This window comes from Corvus hawaiiensis, chromosome 14 (genome assembly GCF_020740725.1).
Source record: "Corvus hawaiiensis isolate bCorHaw1 chromosome 14, bCorHaw1.pri.cur, whole genome shotgun sequence".
NCBI classification, from domain to species: Eukaryota; Metazoa; Chordata; class Aves; order Passeriformes; family Corvidae; genus Corvus; species Corvus hawaiiensis.
This window is the reverse complement of record NC_063226.1, coordinates 14,704,192-14,728,932: the sequence shown is the minus strand read 5'-3', so window position 1 is coordinate 14,728,932 and position 24,741 is coordinate 14,704,192. Positions and strand designations below refer to the sequence as shown.

Below are 24,741 nucleotides of genomic sequence, written 5' to 3'. Positions count from 1 at the left end.
GCGCTGGCGCTCCGCCCCCGCTGCGCGCCCTCCCCGCCGGCCAATGGGAGCCGCCGCCAGCCCCGCGCGCAAGGGGTGGGCCCCGCCCACAAGGAACCTGGCGAACGCAACGTCAACCGGTAGTGCTCGTCAGGCGCGGCTTTGCGCTGATTGGCCAAAGAGCGTGTCCATCTCCTCAAGGCCCCGCCTTCCCCTTTACTCTCGCCGCCGAATACACAGCGCTCCTCGGCCCTGCCTCCCCCGTCTATGTGTGTGAGGCGCGGATTGGCTGTCGCACCGGCCGCTCAACACTCCTGCCAATCATGGTCGGCCCCGCCTCTTTCCCCAGCACAGGAAACACCCCTCCAGATCGCGGCCAGCCCGGGGCGGCTGCCGCCTCCCATTGGTCCGCCGCGCTGCCCATCCAACGTAGCCCCGCCTCCCCGACAGGGCGCTGCGAAGCCCGCCCCCTCCTCCGTGTTCCGCCCGCTGATTGGCTCGCTGGCGAAGGACCGCCGTTTCCTATTGGCTCTGCCGCTGCCATTCTGGCGCGCGGCCCGGCGGGCTCGTCGCTGCCCCCTCGCCCCGCGCGCCGGGCGCCCCGCCCGCCGCCGGCCGCGCCCCGCCCTCCGCGGAGTCACGTGATGTTTTCGCCGCGGTGCCGCCGCCGCCGCCGCCCGTGAGTGCGAGTGGCCGGAGCGACCGGCGGGAGCGCGGACCGGGCGAGGGGCGCCGGAGGCACCGCCCGCTTCCCATGCGCGGGGCGCTTCCCCGGTGAGCGCGGATTTCCGCTGCCCGCCCTGTGCCCCGTTCCCGGCCGCACCGGACCCTGCGTGACCCCTAAGATGGCGAGCGGGATGAATGGCCCGGGCGGCGGCGGTGGTGGCGGCGACGGCGAGGAGGAGCCGGGCGCCCGGCACACGGGAGGCGGAGCCGCGCCCCAGCAGGAGCCCGGCGTGCTCGGCGCGGCGGCGGGCGAGGGGGAGCCGGCGGCGGGCGAGGGCGGGCGCTGCCCGTCCCCTCAGCCGCACCACCTGCTGCTGCTGCTGCGGCGCTCGCCCAGCGCCTCGCTGTGCCCGGCGCCCGAGGCCGCCCCCGCGCCGGGCCGGGCCGTTCCCTCGGCGGGCCGCGGCGGGCAGCCCCCCCCGGCGGGCCGCGGCGCCGGCGAGGACGTGAGGAAGTGTGGGTACCTGCGGAAGCAGAAGCACGGACACAAGCGCTACTTCGTCCTGCGGGCCGAGAGCCACCTGGCCCCCGCCCGTCTGGAGTACTATGACAGTGAGAAGAAGTTCAAGAGCAGCCTGCGGGCGGCGGGGGCCGGCGGGGCGGCCGCGCTGTGCTGCCCCCCGCCCAAGCGGGTCATTCCCCTGTACCAGTGCTTCACCGTGAGCCGCCGGGCCGACGCTAAGCACAAGCACATCATCGCCCTGTACACCAAGGACGAGTACTTCGCCATGCTGGCCGAGAACGAAGCCGAGCAGGAGGCCTGGTACCAGGCCATCAGCGAGCTCATGAATCAGAGCAAGAGGGGCTTCCTGGAGCAGGAGGACCATGCCGATCAGCAGGTGTACGAAGATGATGAGCACTACGGGGCTGCCCTGAGGCCCGGCACTGTGTTCAAGGAGGTGTGGCAGGTCAACGTGAAGCCCAAAGGCTTGGGACAAACAAAAAACCTCACTGGAGTGTATAGGTTGTGCCTCTCAAGCAAGGCCATCCACCTCGTCAAGCTGAACTCGGAGGTGCCCTCTGTTCACTTGCAGCTTATGAACATTCGCCGCTGTGGACACTCAGAGAACTTCTTCTTTATCGAAGTGGGCAGATCTGCCTCTATTGGGCCTGGAGAACTCTGGATGCAAGTGGATGATTCGGTTGTTGCCCAAAATATGCACGAGACTTTTCTGGATACCATGAAAGCTCTAAAGACCTTTGCAGAGTTCAGGCCCCGAAGCAAGAGCCAGTCTTCTGGTGGTGGCAGCGGTACCAATCCCATCTCCTTCATCACCACCAGGAGGAACTTGGGCAACCTACCCCCCAGCCAGACAGGCTTGCAGAGAAGATCTAGAACTGAGAGTGTTGCTGGAGGGACTCCTCCTACCACCAAAAGCAACAGCTCCTATCGCTTCAGAACATCCAGTGAAGGAGAAGGAACCATGACGAGACCTTTTAGGTCAGTGACTGGGAGTCTGATCCACCTGAATACTGCAAGGATGAATTTGGGCCGGCAAGAAGGAAGTGGAAGGTATGTGAGAGCTGCTTTCAGCTCGTCTTACCACACCAGGTCTGCTTCGCTGCCTGTTTCTCATTTTCCCTCCACCACAAGTCCCATCAGTGTTTCTTCCAGCAGTGGCCATGGCTCTGCTTCGGACATGCTGACCCGGCCTTCTAGCTCGTCTGTTTGTGGTTCCCCGAGTGATGGGGGATTTATCTCTTCTGATGAATACGGCTCCAGCCCTGGAGATTTCAGGTACTTTCGGGTGAGGAGTAATACACCAGATTCCCTGGGAAACACACCACCTATCAGAGAGGAGAACTGTCTGAATGAATACATGTCCATGAGTAAGCAACAGGGAGATGATGGCTCAAGAGATGATTATATGGAGGCTGAAAAGTGTTTCAGGAAAAGAACTTACTCTCTAACAAAACCAACTTCTGTAGCAGTGCAGCAGAAGACGACACAAACTACAGCTTTGTTGGATGAAGATTCTGCAGGAAATCACGGACGATTACTTTACTCTGAAACACCAAAATTGAAAGATAACCATGAATTGGAGTACAGTGACACTAACCTTGATTCCATGTGTAACCAAAGTAGGAGTAAAGCCAGGGATGATGGGTACATGCCGATGATGCCAGGAGTTGCATCTTCTTTATCCAGCACCAGTGATTATTTGCCAATGACTCCTAAAAGCATGTCCGTTCCAAAACAGATTAACAATTCATGGTCACCATCTCAGGTTGACTCCCGAGGCTATATGATGATGTTTCCAAAGGGCAGCTCTTCACCTGTACGGAGTCCTTTAACTGGATTTGCTTCTAAAGGAAGTAACGAGAAGATCGTAAACAACGAGTATATGGATATGTCACCTGGTAATTCAGCTCCAAAGCACCCCAGTGATTCAAATTATATTCACACCACTTCTGTTTCCAAAGGTTTTAGTTCATATTTCTCTTTGCCTCGAAGCTTTAAGGCATTATCAGGACAAAATGGTGACCACAGTGAATATGTTCCAATGTCTTCACCTGGAAAACTCTTGTATGGTGGACCAGAAAATGTAAAGGGGGTCAGCAGTGAGACTCTGGCTAATGGCATCTCTAAATTGCCGACACTGAAAGGTTCAGATGAAGGACTTGTGCAGAACAGGGCTACCAGGCCCACACGACTGCCCCTAGGTACGAGAGGGAGTAATACCATCCCCAGAATGTATGATCGAACAGTTCCACCTGAGCCAGCGAGTCCTGGTGAATACATAAATATTGATTTTAATGAAAAGGTGAGTAACACACCGTATTCCTTATCTGCAGAAGGATCGCCATCATCTCTAGGCTCAAGTAGTGACCACAGACAGTCACCGCTCTCTGATTACATGAGTGTTGACTTGGATGTGCAGTCACCGAAAGCAGTGAAGGAACTGTCGAACTCTCTAACAGATATTTCAATTTATGCAAGTTCCAGTATTCCTAGAAATCAACCAAACCCTGACTATGCCAGGCTTTCATTTGGTACTGCTTGTGTTAGCACAGCAAGTAACAGGACTGATGACTACACTGAGATGACATTCAACATGGCAGCAACACCACCAAGGCCATTTGCCACTGAATCTGATAATGGTGTAAAGATGGATAGTCCTTCTTCCATCGTTAATAGACTCTGCATTGTTGATCGATATGCTGGTAGCAGTAGCTTTTCTGTCCCTAGCTCTGATCCTCCTATGGGGCCGAAAGTGATTCGAGCTGACCCTCAAGGCAGGAGGAGACACAGTTCTGAAACATTCTCTTCTGCTGGGACTGTGACGACTTCATCCTCCTTCTTTACTGACAGTAGCAAAAGACACAGCTCTGCCTCATTTGACAACGTTTGGTTGAAACCGGATGAAAACATTTCTGATTGTCAGGAAAGCAAAATGTCCAGGGACACCTCAACTGGATTTCAGAATGGCTTGAACTACATTGCTCTGAATTTACGCAATGACCCTCTAAGCTGTGAGGCGAGTACTACCGCGCCAGCTTGCCATCTCCAAAATGGTACTTCAGGTTTGGACAGTGGAGCTTACGTAAGCATAGATTTCAGCAGATCAGATGGGCTGAAGTGTAACGCTGCGAGAAAAGGTTTGTAACTTTAAAAGCACTTCCCTGTCATGCTTGCTTAACCATAGGAATTAGATTGTCTGCTTAATGCTGTCTTCAGAGTGGGGTAAATGCTTTTTATAATCTCCTGTGTTATTCTAGTGCAACCAGTTTTGTTGTAGTGCAGCATCTGAACCACTGAACAGCAGCGAGAGGGGATGTGGTCCTTGGCCTAAAGGATTTATGTGCCTCTTCTAGGCACTCAGAGCGGTTATCAAACTGTCATCTGCCTTTTTTTTTTTCTTTTATTAATTTTGCTAGCATAAGCATTAATGGTATTTCATGTTGTGAATTCTTCTCCTGAGGTTATGGTAGCTCTTGCCTTCAGTTCTGTTTTCCTCTTCTTCCCTTAGAACTAGATGACTCTTCATTTTTTTTTCCTGAACTGAAATTTTTGTAATTTGAAAGCTCAAAATGGCTAAATTTGGTTTAGACCTCAAAATTTGAGGCTTAAATGTTTCTTGTAAGTAATGTAGTTGAAATTCTTATTACAGGGTTTTTTAATGTGCAAATCTGCCCAGATTTATTTAGCTGAATCTTATGTAAACAGAACTCAGTTTTTTTTCCTTTGGAGGTTTGGTGGCTCCTTTTGAGCTCTGGCCGCCAGAGTATCCTTGTGTGCTCTGGAGAAGCCTGAGGACCTGGCTGACCAGTGGGAGGGGGGCTGAGGCAGCCCAAGGCCTTCACATTCACCACTTAGGGCTCAGCTGAGCTGTAACCTTTCCCTGGGATCTGCCTTTTGTGTAGCAGGTGAGGAATGCCTGTGCTTGAGGAAGAGCAGGCTCTAAGCAGTGTCTTCCAGGTCTGAAACTTGGGAGGGGAGGCTGCTGCCTTTCAAGTTGTCAGTGGTCTGACCCAGGTGTCAGGTAATACAGTTTTTGAAGTATGTGTAAAAATAAAGGTGTTGCAGGTGGGGAGGAAGAGTATGGGAAAGAGGAGGGACACTCCTGTTCATATGATAAGCTCTCATGGTGGGAGCAAAGCCAGTAATTAGTGGTGGTGTGCATATCCCCCGGCTGAGCAGCAGTGTGTGAGTGCTGTGCTGGAACTCTCAAAGAGTAATCATTGCTTTGGTGCCAGTGACCCACTGAACTCCTTATAGTAATTCGCCCTCCTGGTAGAAAACCAATTCTATTGGAAATGATGTTTTCCTCTCTTTGCAAATGTATGTGTAGTCAGTAATTGTTGGATACTAAGAGGAAATATTTAATCATGGTTGGACATTGATACTTGTCTACCCTGTCCACAGATAAAACAGTAAAGGGGCAGGTTGCTGCTGACTTTTATATTTTTAATATTTTTAATTACAATCCTAAACACCGAAATGATTTTTTTTTTTCCTAGTTTTGCTTTAGAACTAAGTTTCTAAAGGTAGAAGGTATTGCAGGAGCTTAAAATTGTATAGCCTTTACTAGTGGAAGGTCCAAGCCTGACTAAGTTTGCATGCCATTCGGAGTCTGGCAGCACTGCTTGGGGCTGCTCAGAAATGTGTGGTTTGCTTCAGTGGTTTTTTCTCCTCTGCTTTGTTTTGTTGGTTGGAATCAAATTTAGAAGACATTGAAAGTTGCCAGTCCAAGAAGTGCTTTCTTCCAAAGTTAGTCTTTCAGCACTTCAAAGATTTGTCTGCTAAATCTGCAGTCCGAAGCACAGTGATTGCTGCGGCTGATTTGTGTTTGTTTTTTCGTGTTTTTTTTTTTTACAGCACCTCCAAAACCAGCAGAATTTTTAACTTGATCTTATTCCCCTCATATGACTAAATTCTGTGCTATAAAGTAACAAAAAATATTTTTACAAAATAAAGATGAAAAAGAAAGAAGAACAAAGATGTTTTCCTTTCAGCTGTACTGTAAATATTACATTGAAAAATACTTTACAAGAGATACTGTGTTTAGAAATTGTATTTATCATAAGCATTTTGCTTATGCTTATTATTGCTACAGCAAAGTGTCTACAGTCCTGTGCTAGGGGTTTTTCTCTTGTCTACTACAAGCTGCAGAGAAGTGAGAGGCATAACAGCTGCTCGCTTTTGTTGGGAATTGGAAGTTTTCTGGAAATGAAATGCATTAAAAGGAGGCAAAAACAACTCTGTGCAAAAAACATGGGCTTTGCCAGGAAATTAAGCATCTTTCTAGTCCTAAAAAGAAACACAGAATTATGCAAGGCCTGACAGTTTTTTATAAAGGCAGTGTAAAGTATTTCTGGTGTATAGTAGGAAGGTAGGTGAGGTGTGGACACCAGTCACTTGCAGGGGCTCATGAAGGGGTGAACAGGTTTTGGAATAGTCCAGGCTAAAAGCAACTTCCCAGACTTGAATACAGTACTGTATTCAAATTGGTGGTGTATATCTGTTTCTCAGGAATGACTTAAAATTCTTGATTATGAAGATAGCTGTTTACTTTCACATACAAAATCATGTCTCTAAGCTATATAGCAAGCACAGTTTTAGAAGTCTGTATTCTTTAAACAGCTTATTGGTTTCTCTTGCAATAAAGCTCTTTTTTTTTAATATTTAAAAAGTTTTCTGTAATCCAGAGAAATATTTTCACATTCCATTTTAAGTAGTGAAAATGAAGCTTCACTCTTAAACCTCTTGTCTCCTGAAGAGGTGTAGTGTGCCTTTGGGTAATTGATATTTTTAATACTTTTGGAGACTTAGCAGAACAGAGTGCTGTCTTTCCTACTACATCTCACTTTTTCAGTCTCTCTGCCTGAAAAAGTGCTCTGTGGCTATATCCATTCGTAAGGAAAATACTTAGCAGATGTATTTACCCTTTACTTCCTAGAAAGGAGCTATCCCGTCTGTATTAAATTCTGTCAGGTAGAGAACTTTTATCTCTTTTCCCTGAACCACAGTTTTGTTGGCAGGAAAACATTTCCTAGCCTCGGATTGTTTCCTTTTTTGTTTTGTTTGCTTAAATGGAATATTGTGTTCTGTGACTCAGCTGTGTTCTCCAAACTGCTGAGGGTGGTGGAGTGATTTCCAATGCATCACTGCTCCCTCATGGTAATTCCCAAACTACTTCTGGTTCAGGTTCACTGATGTGAGTCAAACTTTTTTTTCCTCCTTCTCCATTCATGATGTGTATGGAGGAACGGGAAAGGACAAACTTGGAATGGTAACTAGGCCTGACTTGTTACTAAACTTTTTTGGGGGTTTAGGCAAAGCTGAGCTCAGGTTTTTTGTTGATAATGATAAAAAGAATATAAGGTCCTGATTTTCAGTGCTTGCAGTTTAAGGAGATCATTAGCAAAACAATTTCGTCATGAAATTGTTACACAATATTGAAGCAAGCGGTTTGCAGTTTTGATTACGTGAATCTGAGTCATGACATTTTGTGCTAGGAGTACAGAACACTAAAGCTACTTCAAACAGGGCTTAGCTAATGTATACCTTGTTATTGGACCTTGTAGAAACTGAGCAGGATAATGAGAATGGGTGGTAATAAAATGCATAATGAGTCCTGTATAATACAAGTTTCTTCAGTCTTAATTAGAAATGTTATACCTGCAAAGATACCCTGGACTCAAAAAAACTGTTTGGAGTAAATGTAATGTTCAGCTTAATAGCAACTCAGCTATTTTACACCCACTCTTTAATCTTATCTGCTACTCTGATACTTACCAGATACTCTAACACTATGCTAAGACATTATTTAAGGTGTTCTCTAAAGTGCAGGATTATAATTTAGGTGTTCCTCACCTTTTTAATCTCCTCCTGTGCTAGGCTGGGTGAGAGTGCTGTGTACACTTTGGGAAGCTGAGAGGAAGGAAAACAACTACAGCTGTAAAGCAGAATTTATGTTCGAAATTGTCCAGATTCTTTCTGGTAACTTGCATATTTCAAATGCAAAATCTTGAAGAATATAAGGAACAATATACACTTTGAGAAATTCAGAAGCTGGAAGTTTTAGCTATTACTAATATAGTAAATGGCAGTTTATGGGATATGAGGCAAATAACTGCTCCTTTTGGGTTTCAAAGTAGTGGTTTTAAAGTTTGTTTCAAACTGAGGCTTTTCTATGTTGGCAGAATACTTAAGGCAGGGGCCCATTTAAAAATAATTTGAAGAACTCTACTGCAGCACATCCAAATGCTGCTGTGTATCCTACATCTTTGAAGTAGTGCTGGGATAATAATTCTTAAAAAAACCCAAACAACTCAAACCATTTTAATCTTGCTGTAACAGATGCCACTTTAACAGCCTTGAGTAACTTACAGCTATGCTTAAAAATACCCAGGGTAATTTTTTCTCAAGTAGTATATGAGCTGCTGAAGGCAGAACAGATTTTTGCCTTGTGGCGTGGGAGTGAGTTAATTATGACATATTTGACCAAGAATCAGTTTGGTTTTACTTATACTTTGGTGAGAAAGTCTGAGACAAGCATATTCCCTGGCCATTGAAAGAGAATGCTTACTTGGAGTCAGTGTTGAAATACTTCTGGAAATCAGCTTTCCAGACTTCAAATCCATAGTTGCAGCTGATGGTGACATTTGTCTTTTTGGAGGTCTAAAACCTTTTGCGTGTAGCTATCTAGTAGGTTAAAGCATTGGCTGCAGGATGCAGGGTGGTCTGGGATTAATCCAGCATGGGTTCAGAGTGCTTTTTGTGGTTGTTTTTGGATTTGCTTTGTTTTTTATTTTAAAGTCTTTTGTTGAAATCTTAAATACATTATTATGCTTTTACTTTTCCCTCTACAACTTCACATTTTCCCCTCCTCCCTTGATGTCTTAGGGCCCCTTGTTCCCTTGTTGCTGGGGCAGCAGGTTGGAGTTGCAGAGGGTGGGCAGCACTTGGTTGGTCTTTCCAGAGGCTGTATTCCAGCATGTGATTACTGGGGTGGTTTGTCACTAGGTATTTCTTTGGGGTTTTTGTATGTCCAGTGGTATGTTAGCAGTAGGTAGAGTTTGGGTTTGCTTTTCTCTGCATATGGTCCTTTTTTTATGAAAGGATCTTTAATACATTTTCTTCATATTGATTGCTTGGGGGAGGATTTATACCTTGAGGTTTTGGGTGGTACTAAAAAGAGCTTATAGTACTGTGTTGTACCTTGGTGTGTGTGTGCTCTGTTTGTGGATCTGTGGTGCTCCCAAAACCATGCTGAATTCTGTTGATAGCGCTAACAAGTTTGTTTTTCTGAGCTGAAGCAGGAAACAAACTCTAGAGTTTTATTTTAGGTACTGTTGTGATCAAATGTAGCATTCTTCAGCTCAAAGAAAAATGGAGTGATAAAACTGAAAGGCAGGTGTGAGAGAGCCAAGCTTTCTGGAGCCTGGGGATGTACTACTACTGCTGTTTTCTCCTAAAAATGGCCTGTTATCTTACGACACATCCTAAATGGTGTGTAATGACTTGACTGGAGAACTGTCCGATGGTCCACCCTGAAAATTGGCTGTTTAACTTTTTTCACTTTAGGTTCTACATATTCACAACAATCCTGTGATCAAGTTGCACTGTTGTCTTACAGGTTTAGGCAGTTATAAGGGAAAAAGTGAGAGAGAAGTATGTTCCAGTTTTAATCAAGCCCTGCAACTCTGTGAAGGTCACTCAGCTTAGGGACGGGTTATGATTTACTTGAGAGGCAGAACCGTGATCAGGACGGGATTTCTGACATACTTGAGGGCAGTGGGAAGACAAAGGTAAATAAGCCTAACTCATCAAAGGCATTTTAGAGGTGTTACCGAGTATCTTATCTATATGATCTTGAACATATAAGTGTTTGGATTTGTGGGGATTTTGCTTCATGTGTAGTAGCATTACCCCAGGAGAAGCAGTGTTAGTAGACTGCTAGCAAGAATTTTCTGCCCTCTTCAAGTCATGAGCTGTATCTTCAGGGCCAGAGGTTGCTTATTTCCAAACATTATTTTTCTGTTGATTTAGATCTATGGTTGGATGCAAACCGTTGAGACTGCACCTGTGTGTGTGTATACGTGTGTTTTGTGTGCCAGTGATTCGTGAGTTAAGTGTGAGGTCTAACCTTTTTTTATTCTTCCAAGAAGAGGGGGTTTTTGAAAGAGGTGGCTTATACTGAAATTGCTATAGTAAGGATTTGGCTGTAATTCCAAGGTGATGGTACAACTTAATGTGACTTAGGAAAATTGAAAACTTTTAAATTACTACTAAAGGTAAATAGGGGTTGTATTCATTGCATAGCATATGTATGTTATGAACTTCTATAAATACCAAACTGAATTATTATTTAGGACATAAAATAGATAAGAATAGTACTTCCTTTTTGCTAGGGTATAAAAGGCTGATAAATATGCTGCCTACTTGGAGAAAGGTTTCCTTTTTAGTAGAACAGACTTTTGCGGAATGACTGAGGATATCAAAATGCTTTTTTTTTCATCTGAAAATCATAGGAAATAATATCAAAAGGGCTGAAAAAAAACCCTATTAAAATTGATTTCTGAATTTATTGAGGCACTGATGAGGGATACTTTCCTTCCACAGGGAATAGTGTGATTCTGTTCCTGTACTCACGCTGACCCAGTTTGCTTTATTCTTTATGGTTCTTGCTGACCAGATGAATTTGCCATGTAACTTTTTTTCCTTCTGGATAGCCTGAGCCTTAATTATTTTTTGGGAACTAGTACTTCTTCTTACCCAGATCTCTTAGGCTAGCAGGAGTTTGGGAAGGTCTTAGTGACAGTGAAGCCGATGCATCATTGGTAAATATACGCTGATTGCATACAAGCCCAAGCAGAGCTTTTCTTGTGAGCCATGGGGTACCTCATTTGTATGAAACCCCTGTTTAAGCTATTGACAGGCACTGGGGTTTCTGTTTCCTGTATGGAATTATTTTGAATCTTAAGTTAATCTGTTAGAACAATTTGTAAGCTCTTTGCTTTTTTAGTAATACATTTGCTCCTTAACAACATTTGCTTTTTTTTATGTGAGATGCTTTGGGAGGCCTTTTTTGTCTATATTTCACCATGTGATTTTTTTGGGGGTGGGTGTTTAAGTGTTTTTAGAACAAGATGTTTTTAACTTGCAGATTGTGGTGAACAGGAAATCAGTTAGAAATGAGATGAAAAAATGAACAGATTTGATCTTGAGGTCATTCAGATGTTATTACGACAGAGTCTGTTAATGAAGCTTGTAGCTCCAGACAGGATCTCTCCAGGCATGATCTCTACTTGTTGTGGAACCTGAACAGGTAGACAGGATGGAGGTCCCTGTGTGGTGCCGCAAATGTAAATGTGTTGGTCCATCTCCTAAGAAGCTTACAATTTAAAGATGAAACTAAAGGGATGGATGAAACCTAATGCGCTGGGGTGGAGAGTAAGATAGAGATCAAGGCTGCTGCCATTGGCAGAGTCGAGATAAGAGCCTGGAAGAGATAAAAGGCTGCTGAGAGTGGTTGTAGGAGAGGAAGCTGGTGGAGGCACTTGGAAGAGTATGCACATGGCAGGGAGCAAGGGAAGGTAGTGAGCTATAAATACAGCAGCTGTAATGGTTTAAATGACTTGAAAAGGTTGAGGTAAATGTCAGAACACTGGCCAGGATATTAATCTTGGTAAGAGGAATGTGGGCCAGCATGTCTCTCTGAGTTAGGAGCATGTCCCAGTGTTTACTTCTCCCTTTTAGATGTGGAATGTGATAATTTTTTTCTGGTTTTATTTATTTTTCCTTTCTGTAAGTTAATTTTCCTGCAGACATGTGGCTGGTAGATTTGGTGTGAGCGGGTGTGCAGGAATGCATACCAAAGCACAGGATCACCCTGTGCAGCATCCCATGGCAGTTAATGTTGCAGGGACGGGGGCCTCTGTTCTTGGTGACTTTGCTCCAGAAGCAGCCAAGCTGGTGGAACTGCCTTGGAGTTACTATGGTTCATTCTCGGTTGTTTTTAGGTGGCATCTCTTGAGTTTCAGGCAGCCTTCTAGCATTGGAGAGGAGGCACAGTGGGGCTTGGGAGATAGTCACCTTTAGAATTTGTAATCAATGCACCAGAGCATTTGGAGCCCATCTCTAGATGGGGAGGTCTTTGTGAGACCTGCTCGTTGCTGCTGCAGTGCTGTCAGCTGCAGGAATGAGGTCTGTGGAAGCTGGAGTGCAGCACAATCACTTTCACAGGAGAAAGTTACTTTATTTCTGTGTCTGTAGATCAGGTTGAACAGACACTGCAGTGGTTGTGGGTAAGGCTGGAAGTGGTGGCAGTATTGAGGCTTGATTCACTGTTGAGGGTATGAGTGACTGAAATATTAATGTTGACATATTCCTCAAGGTAGACACTAAACAAGAGTTCCACACTGTTGATTAAACGTTGTCTGTGTTTAGAGTCAGTTTAACTCTGTCCTTGTGAGCTCCCAAACTGCTCCTAGAAGCTGAAGGTGCAATCCTTGGCTCTTGGGCATGTCCTGTGGTTTGAGAAGCTGTTGCTTCACACATGCAGTCCAATCTGAACCCTTCTTCTTCCTCCCCTGTATGAGCCAGGGTATGGAGTGTCCTTATGTTAATGGAGAGTCAATAATGTAATAATTAGGAAATGTGAAAAATTGATGCATGCCACTGCTGTGTGTGATAGCAGAGTGGCTGATAGTGAAGATGTATTTATTTTTTCTGTGTGGGCACACATGAGCAAAAGGTGTGTAACTATGTGGGGTATGTGGCTGTGTAGTAACATTCTGCCTTTGACAGTCATTTATGGCACTAGAGGTGAAAGAAAAAAGTAGTGCTGAATGCTTGCAGGCGTTGATGTCTAAAGTGGTTGAGAAGAGGGAAGGGATGAATTATGACATGTGAAACTTCGTGTAGAAAGGAAGTCTCGGGAAGGGTGGTTTGAAAGGTGGGGAGCTATTTCATTAGTCATGGGTGATACTGCCCTTTCTCTTGGTTGTGTTTATAACAATAGTTTGGCTCACTCAAGCCCCAGACCTGTGGCTGCAAGCAGACACCACCCAGCAGAGGAAGAGCAGGGCAGGTGTGTATAATACTTCCCACAAACATACACCTAGCCTCTGATTTTCTTTTTTTTTTTTTTCAGCTTGGGGGATTTCTTGAACCTAATGTAGTTTGTCTGTTTTATAATCCTTTATGGATATTTAATCCAAGTACTTTTCCATCCTCTCTTTGATCCTGTATAAACTTGTATCCACAGCAGCCTGCAATCCGTCAGGATGTGCTGCATGCAGACCTCTGTCTGTTTCGGACCCTGCTCTGTACCAGCTTTGTTTGGCAGCCCCTGGTTTGTGTAGTGGAAGAGATAACCAATCTTATCTTTTTTCTCCAGGCCACTTAGGATTGTGTAGATGCTGTGCCCTCCTCTGCCATACACTTGTTCAGTGTGTTGTACCACACATAGTGTGGACCTGTGGTATAATCTGGACTCTTAAAATTTCCTGTTATGTCCCAATACTTCTCTGCAAGCTGAAGGATTCTTGTTACCAGTCTGTTCCTCTCTGGAAAGCTGTGTCACACCTTGCAGGAGTTTTTCTGCACTACTCAAACTTTCCAAGTATTCCAAGTCCTTTCTGGATACAGGAAGCAGGGTTGTGTATGCAGAGGTGTTTTGCTGTGGCTGTTTTCTTTCCTATTTGTTTCCAAACAGTTCATAATGCCCACTTTGCAGCAAGAGCACAGACAGGAAATATTCCTCCCGACTGGCACTGAGGGCTCCCTCCTGATCTTCGTCAGGGGAGCAGAGTGAACTGCAGCAGGTGGTATTCCCAGAACCCACACAAACAATTTTGGAATTTTTTTGCTAAAATTTACCCATATTTTCTGTGGTTCAGGAGGTCAGGTGCAGTAACTCACACACTTGCTGTGAGAATGCTTTCTCAAAAGCGGAACTTTTTTTTAATTCTTATGCAACATGAAAATCTGAAACTTTGAACTGTATGTTTTGAGGTGGAGAAGAGTTAATTTTTAGTATTGTTGTGTTATATTGTAATAGAAATTTAGTTTTAAACCTCCAAACAAACTCAAAAAAAGCCCCAGCAACTTCTTGTCAAGCTGTCCAATGCAGTTTGACTTCGTATTAGACCTCTGCCAAAACTGCATGCAAGTTTACTAATTCTAGGAATAGTATCAGTAAAAGAGATGACATTAAGGAGTGCGCATAAGGCCTTCCTAGAAACAACCTTGCTGTTTATTCAAACAGGGAAAAAAAGCCATTGTTGCAAAAGATAAGGCATTTTTGCAAAGTGAATAGAAGTTATCTTAAAGCATGGGAGAGGATTTTGGCTCATGAAATTGCTGAGCACTAGTAATAGCAAAACCATGTTTTGAATGAACAATTGTGCATAAAGTTTATTTGTAAGAGTAACTTTGCCTTCTAAATTTTAGAAGTCTAATTCACTGGAATATTGTTACCAGTTGCTGTGCTTAAGTAGTTTATCCAGTGAAAAGTGGGTCGTGCAACAGGGTGTTTTTTTAACCAAATTCTGCTTGTGGAAAGTCAGTAAAATTATAGGTACAACATACATTAATTAGCTGATTTTGAGGATCATTAGTCTGTTGATGGCTGAAGAAAGTACATGGAGTATGTGCTTGGTGGTCAGCAGGTAGTTGAACACCTTGCCAAATCAGGATGTCTCTGTATGAGGGCCTTGTTTGGGTCACCCAGGCACTGTAACTGCACATGTGAGGGATGCAGCAAGTGTGTCAGGTTTTGATTTGTATTTCTAGACTAGGTGTCTGCCAGGTGCAAATTAAGAAGAAATTTGGCTTTTCTCAAGTAACACTGCTTGCCTCTAGCAAGGTCTAAAGCGATGCCATTAAAATAAGAACTCCAAGAAATAGGGCAATGACATGGGATAGTAACTGTGTATTTGGTAAGATTTGGGGCAAAAAAAAGATTTCTCACTAATTTGTGAAGAATGTATTTGGGCAAATGACCCCTCCCTGGCCTGTCTGCCGTGGGGAGGGCTCCACGTGGAACTCGCTGCCTGCTCCTGCCCTGGCCCGGCTGCTGAACAAAATGCCTTTAGATGCCATATTGTGTCCTGAGGTTGTGCTGGGTTTAGTGCTTTCCTGAACAACAGGAATATTGTGTGGCCATGTGCACAAAAAAGTCTAAGGCTGCTCTGCTGCTTATGATCTGCGTAAATCAGATTAATTCTGATTTCCCCCTAACCTGAAGTTCAGGAAATGGAGAACTTCGGCAGTGTTCTCCAGAAAGCATTAAGCTGTCTTAGTCTTTGACATGGAGATTTTAATAATTTAATTATCTTAAATTAATATCTTCTGTAAGCAAAGCTTTTAGCTTTTTAGGAATCAGTTGCAGAATTATGTCAGTAAAGGCCTTTCCTGTGAAAACAGGTATTATATAGGATGGATTTCTTTGAGAGTATTAGGGTATGTCTGCTGTATTCTTAAAGCCTCTCAGTATGTTTCAAAGTGTCCTGACTTGTATGGCCTTGATAATTCAGATGCAGGAAATAAAGTGTAAATTAGGTATATTCTCATCTGATACATTTTCAAGTGGAACGCACTGGGTTTGCATCTAATGAATTACAACTCATTTACATCTCTGCCCCTAATTTTTATAAAACTATGTGATTTTTGCATAGAAAACTTGAAGGGTGCTTTCTCAGTGTGTTCCTTAATTTTAAATAAAACATTTTTGAGCAATGGCATGCTGCCATCCTGTTTTAAATATTTGTCCCTTAGTTTCTCTTCTGCCTTGTGACCTTTTTACTCTGATTGTTCCTCAGCAAAATTCAGACAACTGCATGTAGTTTTATAATCTGATCCCATCTTAAACTGATGAATTGAAATGGAATTGTGTAATGAAGAGAGTGTTGCTTCAATTTTCCAAACTTTGCTTATATATTTTGTAAGATGAACTTTGAAAATGTTTGGATGCTTTGTAGACTCATTTTACATATTAAACATTGATAGGAAGATGAATTTGTATTGTTGTCACTAGCCTGAAGCAGTAGAACTCAATTTTGAATAAAGGCTGAGGCTTTTGTGCAAAATCTGTTAATAGAGCTGAAATTTGGATAGAAAAGCCCAGTGTATGGTGCAATGCAATGAAAACTACTTGGAGTAGTATATTTCTGGGCTGCGTGGAAAAGTTTTTTGCAGACGTTTTTCTGCTGCTTGTTTGTTATGATCAGTTACCAGAATTTTTTTTTTTTTTTTTTTTTTTTTTTTTTTTTTTTTTTTTTTTTTTTGGTAGACTGAGTAGATTTTCTTGGAAGAGCTTGTGACAGTCCAGGAACAGCTGTGTGTTTACACTGCAAGTGAAAGTTCTGTCTGGCCTGGCCACTAAGTTTTATTTGGTAGCATTTATGTTTGAGAACTTCAGGGGAATGCTGGGTTACTCTGTGAGCATTGTTGTGAGCATTGTACCTCTTGACTCTGCTAGTTCACATCTCATAATTTGTTTACCTTATAGAAGAGTTTCTTCATCCTTTTTTTCTGACAGCTTCCTTTACTGTTCAGTCAGTGCTGAGTTAAATCCATTCATATGGGATCTGGTATGAAGTGCTAATCCGGTTTTTATTGTTGATCAGCAATTCTCATATCTGTACTATTAACATAAAAATCGATGTGTGAGGAATCTTACATTGTGAGACTGAAATAAGATTATTCAGCTTCACAGAAGCACTGCTTTTTTCTTCAAGGATTGCATGGCCTCATTAGGTTTCCTTCACCAATTGGTTAATGAAAAAATGGAAGCAGATCAGGTGAGGGAGAGAAGAGCCACTAAGGAGCTTAATGTGCAGGTGCTCTTGCAACCTCTCAAAATAAGGCCACATCCCTTCAAAAGGATCCTTCTGGTAGGGGCTGCAGAGGTGGGAATCCAGGTATCAGCAGCACAACACGCACTGGCCTTGTTCTCACTTACATTAAACTCATTTTACACCTCTTTTGATGAACAACTTCTCTTGTGTAGGAGCCTCTTGATAAACCTCCCTGGTGCCCAGGTGACCCCGAGGTGCTGCTGGCTGCCTGTGGGCAGTGGCAGCACTGACCCGTGAGACTCAGTGAGGGGTTGGTGTGATCCAGTGCAGCTCCAGGGGTGTGGGGGGAAGCTCTGGCAGCTCCGTGATTCAGGAATTGTGTCAGGGCTTGTGACTGTGACTGCACAGCTGCCTCGGGCTGGGCTACAGACCCCACTTGCCCGTGGGTGCAGACCCCACTGGTCATGACCTGGGATTTCTGTGATGCCTGGAGGTTGGTGCTGGGTGACCTGCGGGCCTTTGGCTGCGGTCGCCCTGCAGCATGAATGGGCTCCCAGGGACAGCCCTCGGGAATGCTGGTGACTGCAGCACTTTGCAGGAGGGATCTGGCAAGACTTCGGTCTCCTCTTAGATTTCAGATGAAATTTTTTTCTTTTATGTGGTCACATTTCACAAGTTGCTCTTTGCCTTTTCTATCTGAGAGTGATCTTTGCCTTTTCTTTCTGAGACTGAGATATGTGTCCACATATATATATAAAATACTTGATATTTTTATACAAAAAAAAAAGCTGATGACTCAGGGCACCAGCCAGCTGTACTACTCCAACTTCAGTATTGCAGTTTGCAGCTTTAATAAGGGGATTAGAGAAGTGGTGACAACCAATAGCTCCATGTATGAAAGACTCAAGGCTTTATGAGACTGACATCAACTTGTAGGTAATGTTTATGTGAAACTCCCTTATGTTTATTTACAGTACACACAATTTTGTTTTACCTGAAAAATGAAAAAGAAACATGTTGAAGTGTAATTTATAATCATGGGGGCAGCAAATTAATGAGCTCTTGTTCAAAAAGGGCAGCGTTTTGGGAAGGGGGGATGCAGGGGGGTCCCAGGCTTTCTTCTGGTTTCTTATAAATATATCTGTGCTGTTCTGGGTTCTGCTCAGTTACCTGGTGCTCTTGCTTTAGAATTGGTTGCCATGCTGCTGCCTGAGTACACCAGGCTGCTTCAGAGAATTAAATTTAGGACTTAAAGAGGCTTGGGGTTTTTTTGCTCTTAAGCCCTTCCCCTTCCCCTCCAAATACCTTAAATGTAACTTGCGTTAGTTTATGAAAATTTCCAAACATTTTAGGTATAAATACTGAGTTCTGCCATATGGGATTGTCTGATTCAAGCACCTGGGCCTTTGCTCTTCAAAATGTTTTGGGGATGTGCTTGGAGAGATTAGAATAACTTGTCAAACAGCTTTCAGGTGTGCCTTGTGTGTAAGGCGTGGAGGAAAAATGTCCTGACAAAAGCAGAGACAGTTTTTGAAGTTCCTTTCATGTGAGCTTACAGGTCCACAGCAAGGAAAGGGTGGCGGGGTGCTGGTAAAGTTAATTTTTATTGAGTATAAGTTTAATATAGAAGCTTTAACTGTTTTAATGTTTGACTTGCATGCATTGTTGAGGTGTGATTCATTGCAAGCAGTGGTGCATATTTTCATCCTTTGGTCTTAAAACAAAACAATATTTTTCTAAAGAGGAAAATAATTTCAGAAATAAAAGCTTCAGTTGGCTTTTGTGAAAACAAAGCCGTTGCTGACCACATCATGGTCTGTGTCTACAAAGCAATAGCTTTTTGTAGTGATCTTACGATGTCTGTGAAATAACACAAATAGAGATTCTCAAGTTGTGGGTGTATTTTGGCCATTTCTTTCTTTAATTGAGGAAAAGTAAGTTACTGTATTTTTGAAATCACTGAAATATTTGGAAAATGAAACACAGCAGCCTGGACCTTGGTGAGGGCTGTGTAGGGTTAAAAGGGAGTTTCTCCTGAAGTGGATGGGACCCCCTCTATGCTTCCACACTGCTGCCAGCCCTGCCATTGCCTTTGCTTCTCTGTCTCTGGAGCCATGGGCAGCCTTTGCTGAGTGCTAGGATGGGGCAGGGCTGCTCAGCTGAGCTTTAGTCTTTTTTCTGTTTTTTTTTTTTTTTCTTATTTCTTTTGAAGGGACACTACTTCTAGCTGGACAGAAATCAGAAGTTCTTTAGCTCAGGGTGGAGTTTGTGTGTGCATACCTCATGATTGGTTTGTAAGTAAATACACAGGTTTGCATTATTACAGATAATGCTTGTTCTTTATGTGGCCATCTTTTCTTTATCATGTCCCTGGGGTAGAGGCAAGGAAGATCTGAGTTCTTTAGCAGTGAGGTGTAACCGATTTCCTTGTGACCCACCATAAGAGCATGGGCAGGATTAAGCTCTGAAACCTCTTCCTCTGTTCCAGGGGCCTGTCTGCCATTGCTGTGCTGTGTAATGAAGTGTTCCCATACTGCAGCTCAGGCAGCTCCCAAAGCAGGGGGAGAGCCACTGTGTGGCTTTGAGGGAAAAAGTAGCTGCCATTTCTGTATTTGTTGTTTTCTGAAGACTAAATCTCTTGCACTTGTTGTTTCTCAATGAGAGCAACTGGCTGTTTCCTTCTTCACTGTACTACAAGGAAACATCCTGCAGGTATGTACCTCAAATCTTGGACAGAAGGTGAGCAAAGCCACCTGACTGGCAGAGGACAGTCTTGACTGAGAGGACAAAACTGGTAGAAGAAGGTCTATCTCAACTGGGAGACAGTGCGATTCACTGGTTCGGTTGGCAGAAGCCCTCCAGACTGAAAAGCAGTGTTCACGTTGGCTCAGCTGGGAGCGGAAGGGATTTTGCAGAGAGCTGAAAAGTGACTTTTTATATGGTCCTCAATTGTGTTCACACAACTGCAGAAAGCATTTGCATGCCCTTCATCAATTTTTTTTCCACATCAGGAAGCTCCTGAGTTGCTCTCACCTCGGCATGTGAGTGGTTAATTGCAGAGCTGCTGTTGTGCTTTGAGGGCAGACTCCCTCGTTTTTTCATTTCTGCATTGTCACCCATCTGTATCTTCTGCAATACAAGATTATATTTTTCGCCCCTCATTTTACCAAGCACTTTGACTTCTGCCTTTTCGTGTCAGTTTGAAGCCCCTGAAGAAGGGAGCTGGCTGTAGCTATGTGCTTTTGTACTTGGGTGTTGCCTTTCAGTGACACTTCCTTCAAAAGGGGACGAGTGTACTACGAGGTGTTTCTAATTACAACTAAATAAAGCTTTTTCCTGAAAAGCTGAGGACAGGGCACGCAGCTGTCATGACTTGCTGCTCCTTGTTTGGAGCTGGAGGTGCGGGGAGTGTTGGTGTTGCAGCTCTGCCCTGCTGTGAGTGGGAGTGTTGGCCGTAGCCTCCCTCACACCCGGGTGAGCGGCGCTGCTCGGGTCCCCTGCGCTGCGCAGCCTCGGCAGGGGAGTGGGGGACAGTGGAGCGGGCAGCTGTGAGCCTTGGTCTGTCCCCAGCATGGGCTGGCAGGATGGGCTGGCTGCTGCCCCAGTTCCTGTCCCGTGTCCACGTGTCACTCTGGCTGCAGCGTCTCTTCAGTGCTTGCTTCAGACTCCATCGTTCTTCCTTCCCTCATGATCTCTGAAGGGTTGGCATCTGGGAGTGCCCCCTCCCTCTGCCAGGACCCACGTTCTGCATTCAGCAGCTCTCTTTCCTGCAGTGGATAAGCTCCGTGTATTCTCCTCCCTAGAAAAGAATTTTTTCCGATATAACTTGCACTTGAAATGTCACTGACTTTTTTTTCCCCCCCCTCCTTTCTAGACTGACTGCATTGCCATGGAAACCATTGTTGGAAGAGAAGACTTTTCTGCTGGTAACTCCAGAAACTGTGTGGTGCTTTTGGAAGCAAAGCTCAGCTCCAGCCGGCTACTTTCATTTCCACCAGCACGGACATAGACACACATCCTTTTAATTTTTTTTTTTCATAGACATCAGCTCTCTACAGTTGAATTAATTTGAATTGAGATTTTTTCATAGCTGTGCTTTGGTGATGGAATTTGGTCTTTCATGTCATATCTGTTTGGGAGGCAGTGTGAATGCTAATAGGAGATCCCTGTATGTCCCTTTCTTCTTGCTGCCTCTCTCGTTAATTTAAAAAAAAAAAAATTATATTCTGAGAAGTTAAAGCTGGTTTCTGATTGTCTGTTTAACATGGGATTTACTTCTCTGGTACATTAACAAGTGGTTAGCTTAAAACATGTATTGTTTAGAAATACTTTGGCAGTTCAGGATTTTTCCAGGTGACTGGGCAGAAGGAGGGAGGGAGAGGTGCACATTAGCTTGAGGGGTGAACCTGTGGGACTGGATGGGTCTGAGAAAAAGAGACCTCTTCTGCCTTTTTTTCCTTTTTTTTTTTTTTTTTTAAGTTTTGCTTTTATGGTACAAGAGGTATTTCTTGAGCATAGGCTAGAGGCTTTTAAATCAAGTGTCTGTCAGAGCTTAAACAGAAATTTTTTTTGCTCAGAATTTTGGTATGTACAAAGTAGGATTAATGGGCTGGTTGTCTTGTAGATTGTTTTTGTTCTTGTTTATAAATATGAATTGTGTGAAATGAGGTTTTTGTTCATGGATTCGAATGGAGAACTGCGGAGTCGTATCCAATGTTTGTGACTTCTGCATTAGACTTGTCAGCTGTAGCTTTTTAAAGGGAAACCACCCTAATTGATCTTACTTTCAACCAAAGTCCCGCTTTAAATTTGGGACTATTTTTGTTCGTTCTTTCTGGCATAATGGGGGGAAAAAAGTAAAATGTTGGCTTATCAATTGTCTTTATCCCACTGACAGAAATGTGAACAATGACTATTTGACATTTTTAAGATAAGCCCTGATTTTTCTACAATTTAAATGCTTCACTCTTGTACTGAATTTTTTTTTGGTTGAAATAAGTTTAGCTTTTTAACACTGCTATGAACTTAAAAGAGCATGACACTAGTCATTGGTACATGCAATGGATTATAAAAGGCACTGACAATTGCTAAAAGGTTTCAAAGTGGTACACAAATCCTCATGCTGTACTGCACCACACAGCTGGGAATCCTCCACATGTGTATTGTACAACGGATGTGCCAGGCTGCCTCACCTCCAACAGACAACCTTTAGATTGCTGGTACAGTTTGTGTAACAAATCAGACACTGTCAGCTTGGATTGTTCAGTGATGTGTACCTGGATCTACTTCTCAGTAGTATTGAAATGTACATGTCACTAAAATATGAGGTGATTGTTTTGGGGTTTTTTTAGGAAACACGGTACCAATCAGTTTATGCAGTGTTTAGTGACAGGAAAAACTATTGCTACAGGGTTTAAAAGCACAGACCTGTTTTTGATTCTGGAAGAGAAGTTTCAGTTGGTACAATTACTTGCTGCTAAACACACAGGAATTAAAAACATGACCACTCTTACAGACCATGATACTGTCTTGCCATATAGCTGTTGGTTGGTCTCATAAATGAATAATGCAATATGTAGACAGCTTTTTATAAAGCTTTACATCTTTTCTAAGAAATCAAAATTTGGATGAAGATAGTTCTAAACATTTAATGTGAAAGGAAAAGGTTGTTTTGAAGAAATTTGTTACATACTTATTTCATATTAGATCCCTGAGGCTGCCATTGTACAATATACAGCACTGATTTAATATATGCTGAATAAATAAGTAAATGGGTAACCTCAAGTATAGTGGTACAAGTACTAATAGGTACGGCATAATAAATATGCAATCTTTTTGAATCTCTTAGTTTACAGCAACTAATTTATTCAGTATTGTGCTGGAAGAACATTTTCAGATGATGTAAAACATATCACTATATATACTACCTTCCAGCTACCCGTTTATGCTGCTGTATAGTACAAAAATACCAATGATAGAACAATGTTTGTCCTGTAAATTTAATTTGATATTGGACAGTTATTGTCTGTAAAAACTAAAACATATATGGTTGAAACTGTTCATTATATTTGCTATTTCTGCTTCACAGATCTGTTTTAAAGTTGAGCTGATTGATCTGGCTTTGTCTTCCATTGTAAATATTGTTCTGTTGTTTTCTTTGTAAAACACATCGCGTTTGCGGTTTTGGGAGACTGGCTTGAAGCTCTGTATAGTGTTTATATTTATCTGACTTGGCTTTCCATAGAGCTACTTGCAGTAAATACGTGTTCATGTAGCTCCGCGTCTGGGTTTTATTTTTAAACAAACTTTTGAGCTTTTCTGTCAGAGTGCATTTCCTCCTGCTGCAGCTGCTTCTCCTGAAAGTGGTTTTGTCACCCTGTGTCCCTGAAGATTTGGAGAAATTTTAGCAGTGTTTCAGGGCAGTGATTCCCCATCTCTCCAGTTTTGTTTTCCTTTCCACTTAGTTTAGAAGGTAACATACAGAAAAAAGCCCCGAAGTTTTCTTTGCCATGGATTCATAGTGCCGGTAAACAACTAAGCTTTGGAATGAAAAAAAGGATCAGTGCCCAATACATTTTCTGCTTTAAATGTAGAAGACTCTGGCAATTTTTTTTTCATAACTTTGTCCATGACTGGATAAGGAAGTCTCATGATCAAAAAGTACTAGTCCTGGAAGAAATTTTTAGCAGTGTATTATCAAATAGGGGCCTGACTTCAGGGTAGGAGGGAACAAGTGTGTTTTGCTGTTTTGTCTTTTGCAGTGACACTTTGGTTTTAAAGTGTCACTGTAAAAGAGATGTTAAATAGGTCTCAGTATGTGAAACCCAAACACTAATAGATAATCTCATCATTTCAAGTAATGCATCCACCTGCAAAAACAACTGAAGTCAGAAACTACCAACAAAAGGTAGTATCTTTTCAGATTCTTTACTGACATGAAGGATATAGCAATAATTTTCTATAGAAAGAGGCTTTTACCCACAGATGGGAACATACACGATCTCCATAAATGTGGGTGATTACTGTGAAGTATGTTGGATGAGACCTTTCTTTAAAATTACCTGAATTAATTCTTACCCTGTTACTCAGAACAGTACATTGAAGTTACTCCCTGGAAAGGTCAAATTTGCTGTAAGAATAGGGTTTTCCTCAAATAAACCAGCCCCTTTCTGAGGGCCCCTTTGCATAGTGTGTAGCCTGTGTTGGGAGGGAAAAGAGAACAGGACTGATCAGCCACAGCAGAAAGAGCCCTACCAGCAGTACAAACAGTGACAATTATCCAAACTCTGTCCAGACTGTTGTGACAGTGTCATGGTAAGTGCTTCAAAATACCTTTGACTGACTGGATCTGAAATGGGCCAACTGCTGGAGGGTTGTGGGTTTTTTATGCGGGGGGGCACAATTTTACACGGATTTTTCAAGGCCCTTGGGGTGACAGAGCTCTCTTGTATCTGAAGGATGGTGAAACCCTGCAGTTAAAGCCAGAAGGCAAGTTAGACTTCCTGACTGAATCTGAAGACAGTCACTAGAATACATCTTAAAAGTCTTTGGAAATGCACTGACTAATTCTCATGGCCTGTGCATCTCCCTGAGCTCTGTGGTACTGGAAATAACCAAATACTGGGGAGGGAGGGAAAGACCTTGTTAGAGGTACCAGGTATCAATGCAATCTGTATTGCATTTTTTTTATCCCTGTATCCTCTTCTGGGTATAGTACTAGTGTTCCCTCAAACAGATAAAGAAGTTTCTCCCCTCCTTTGTCCATGCAGAGCTGTGGAGTAGCAC

At 43.3% G+C, this 24,741-nt stretch overlaps 1 protein-coding gene across 1 annotated transcript; it reads left to right on the top strand.

Moving 5' to 3' along the window:
- The first annotated feature begins 287 nt into the window (after positions 1-287).
- Positions 288-23,230, top strand: IRS4 (insulin receptor substrate 4). The gene is given in 5 exon segments (XM_048318823.1): positions 288-425; positions 427-576; positions 578-697; positions 699-4,305; positions 20,831-23,230. Coding segments are annotated over 5 exon segments (4,005 nt in total). The 5' UTR covers positions 288-302; the 3' UTR covers positions 20,836-23,230.
- The last annotated feature ends 1,511 nt before the right edge of the window (positions 23,231-24,741 follow it).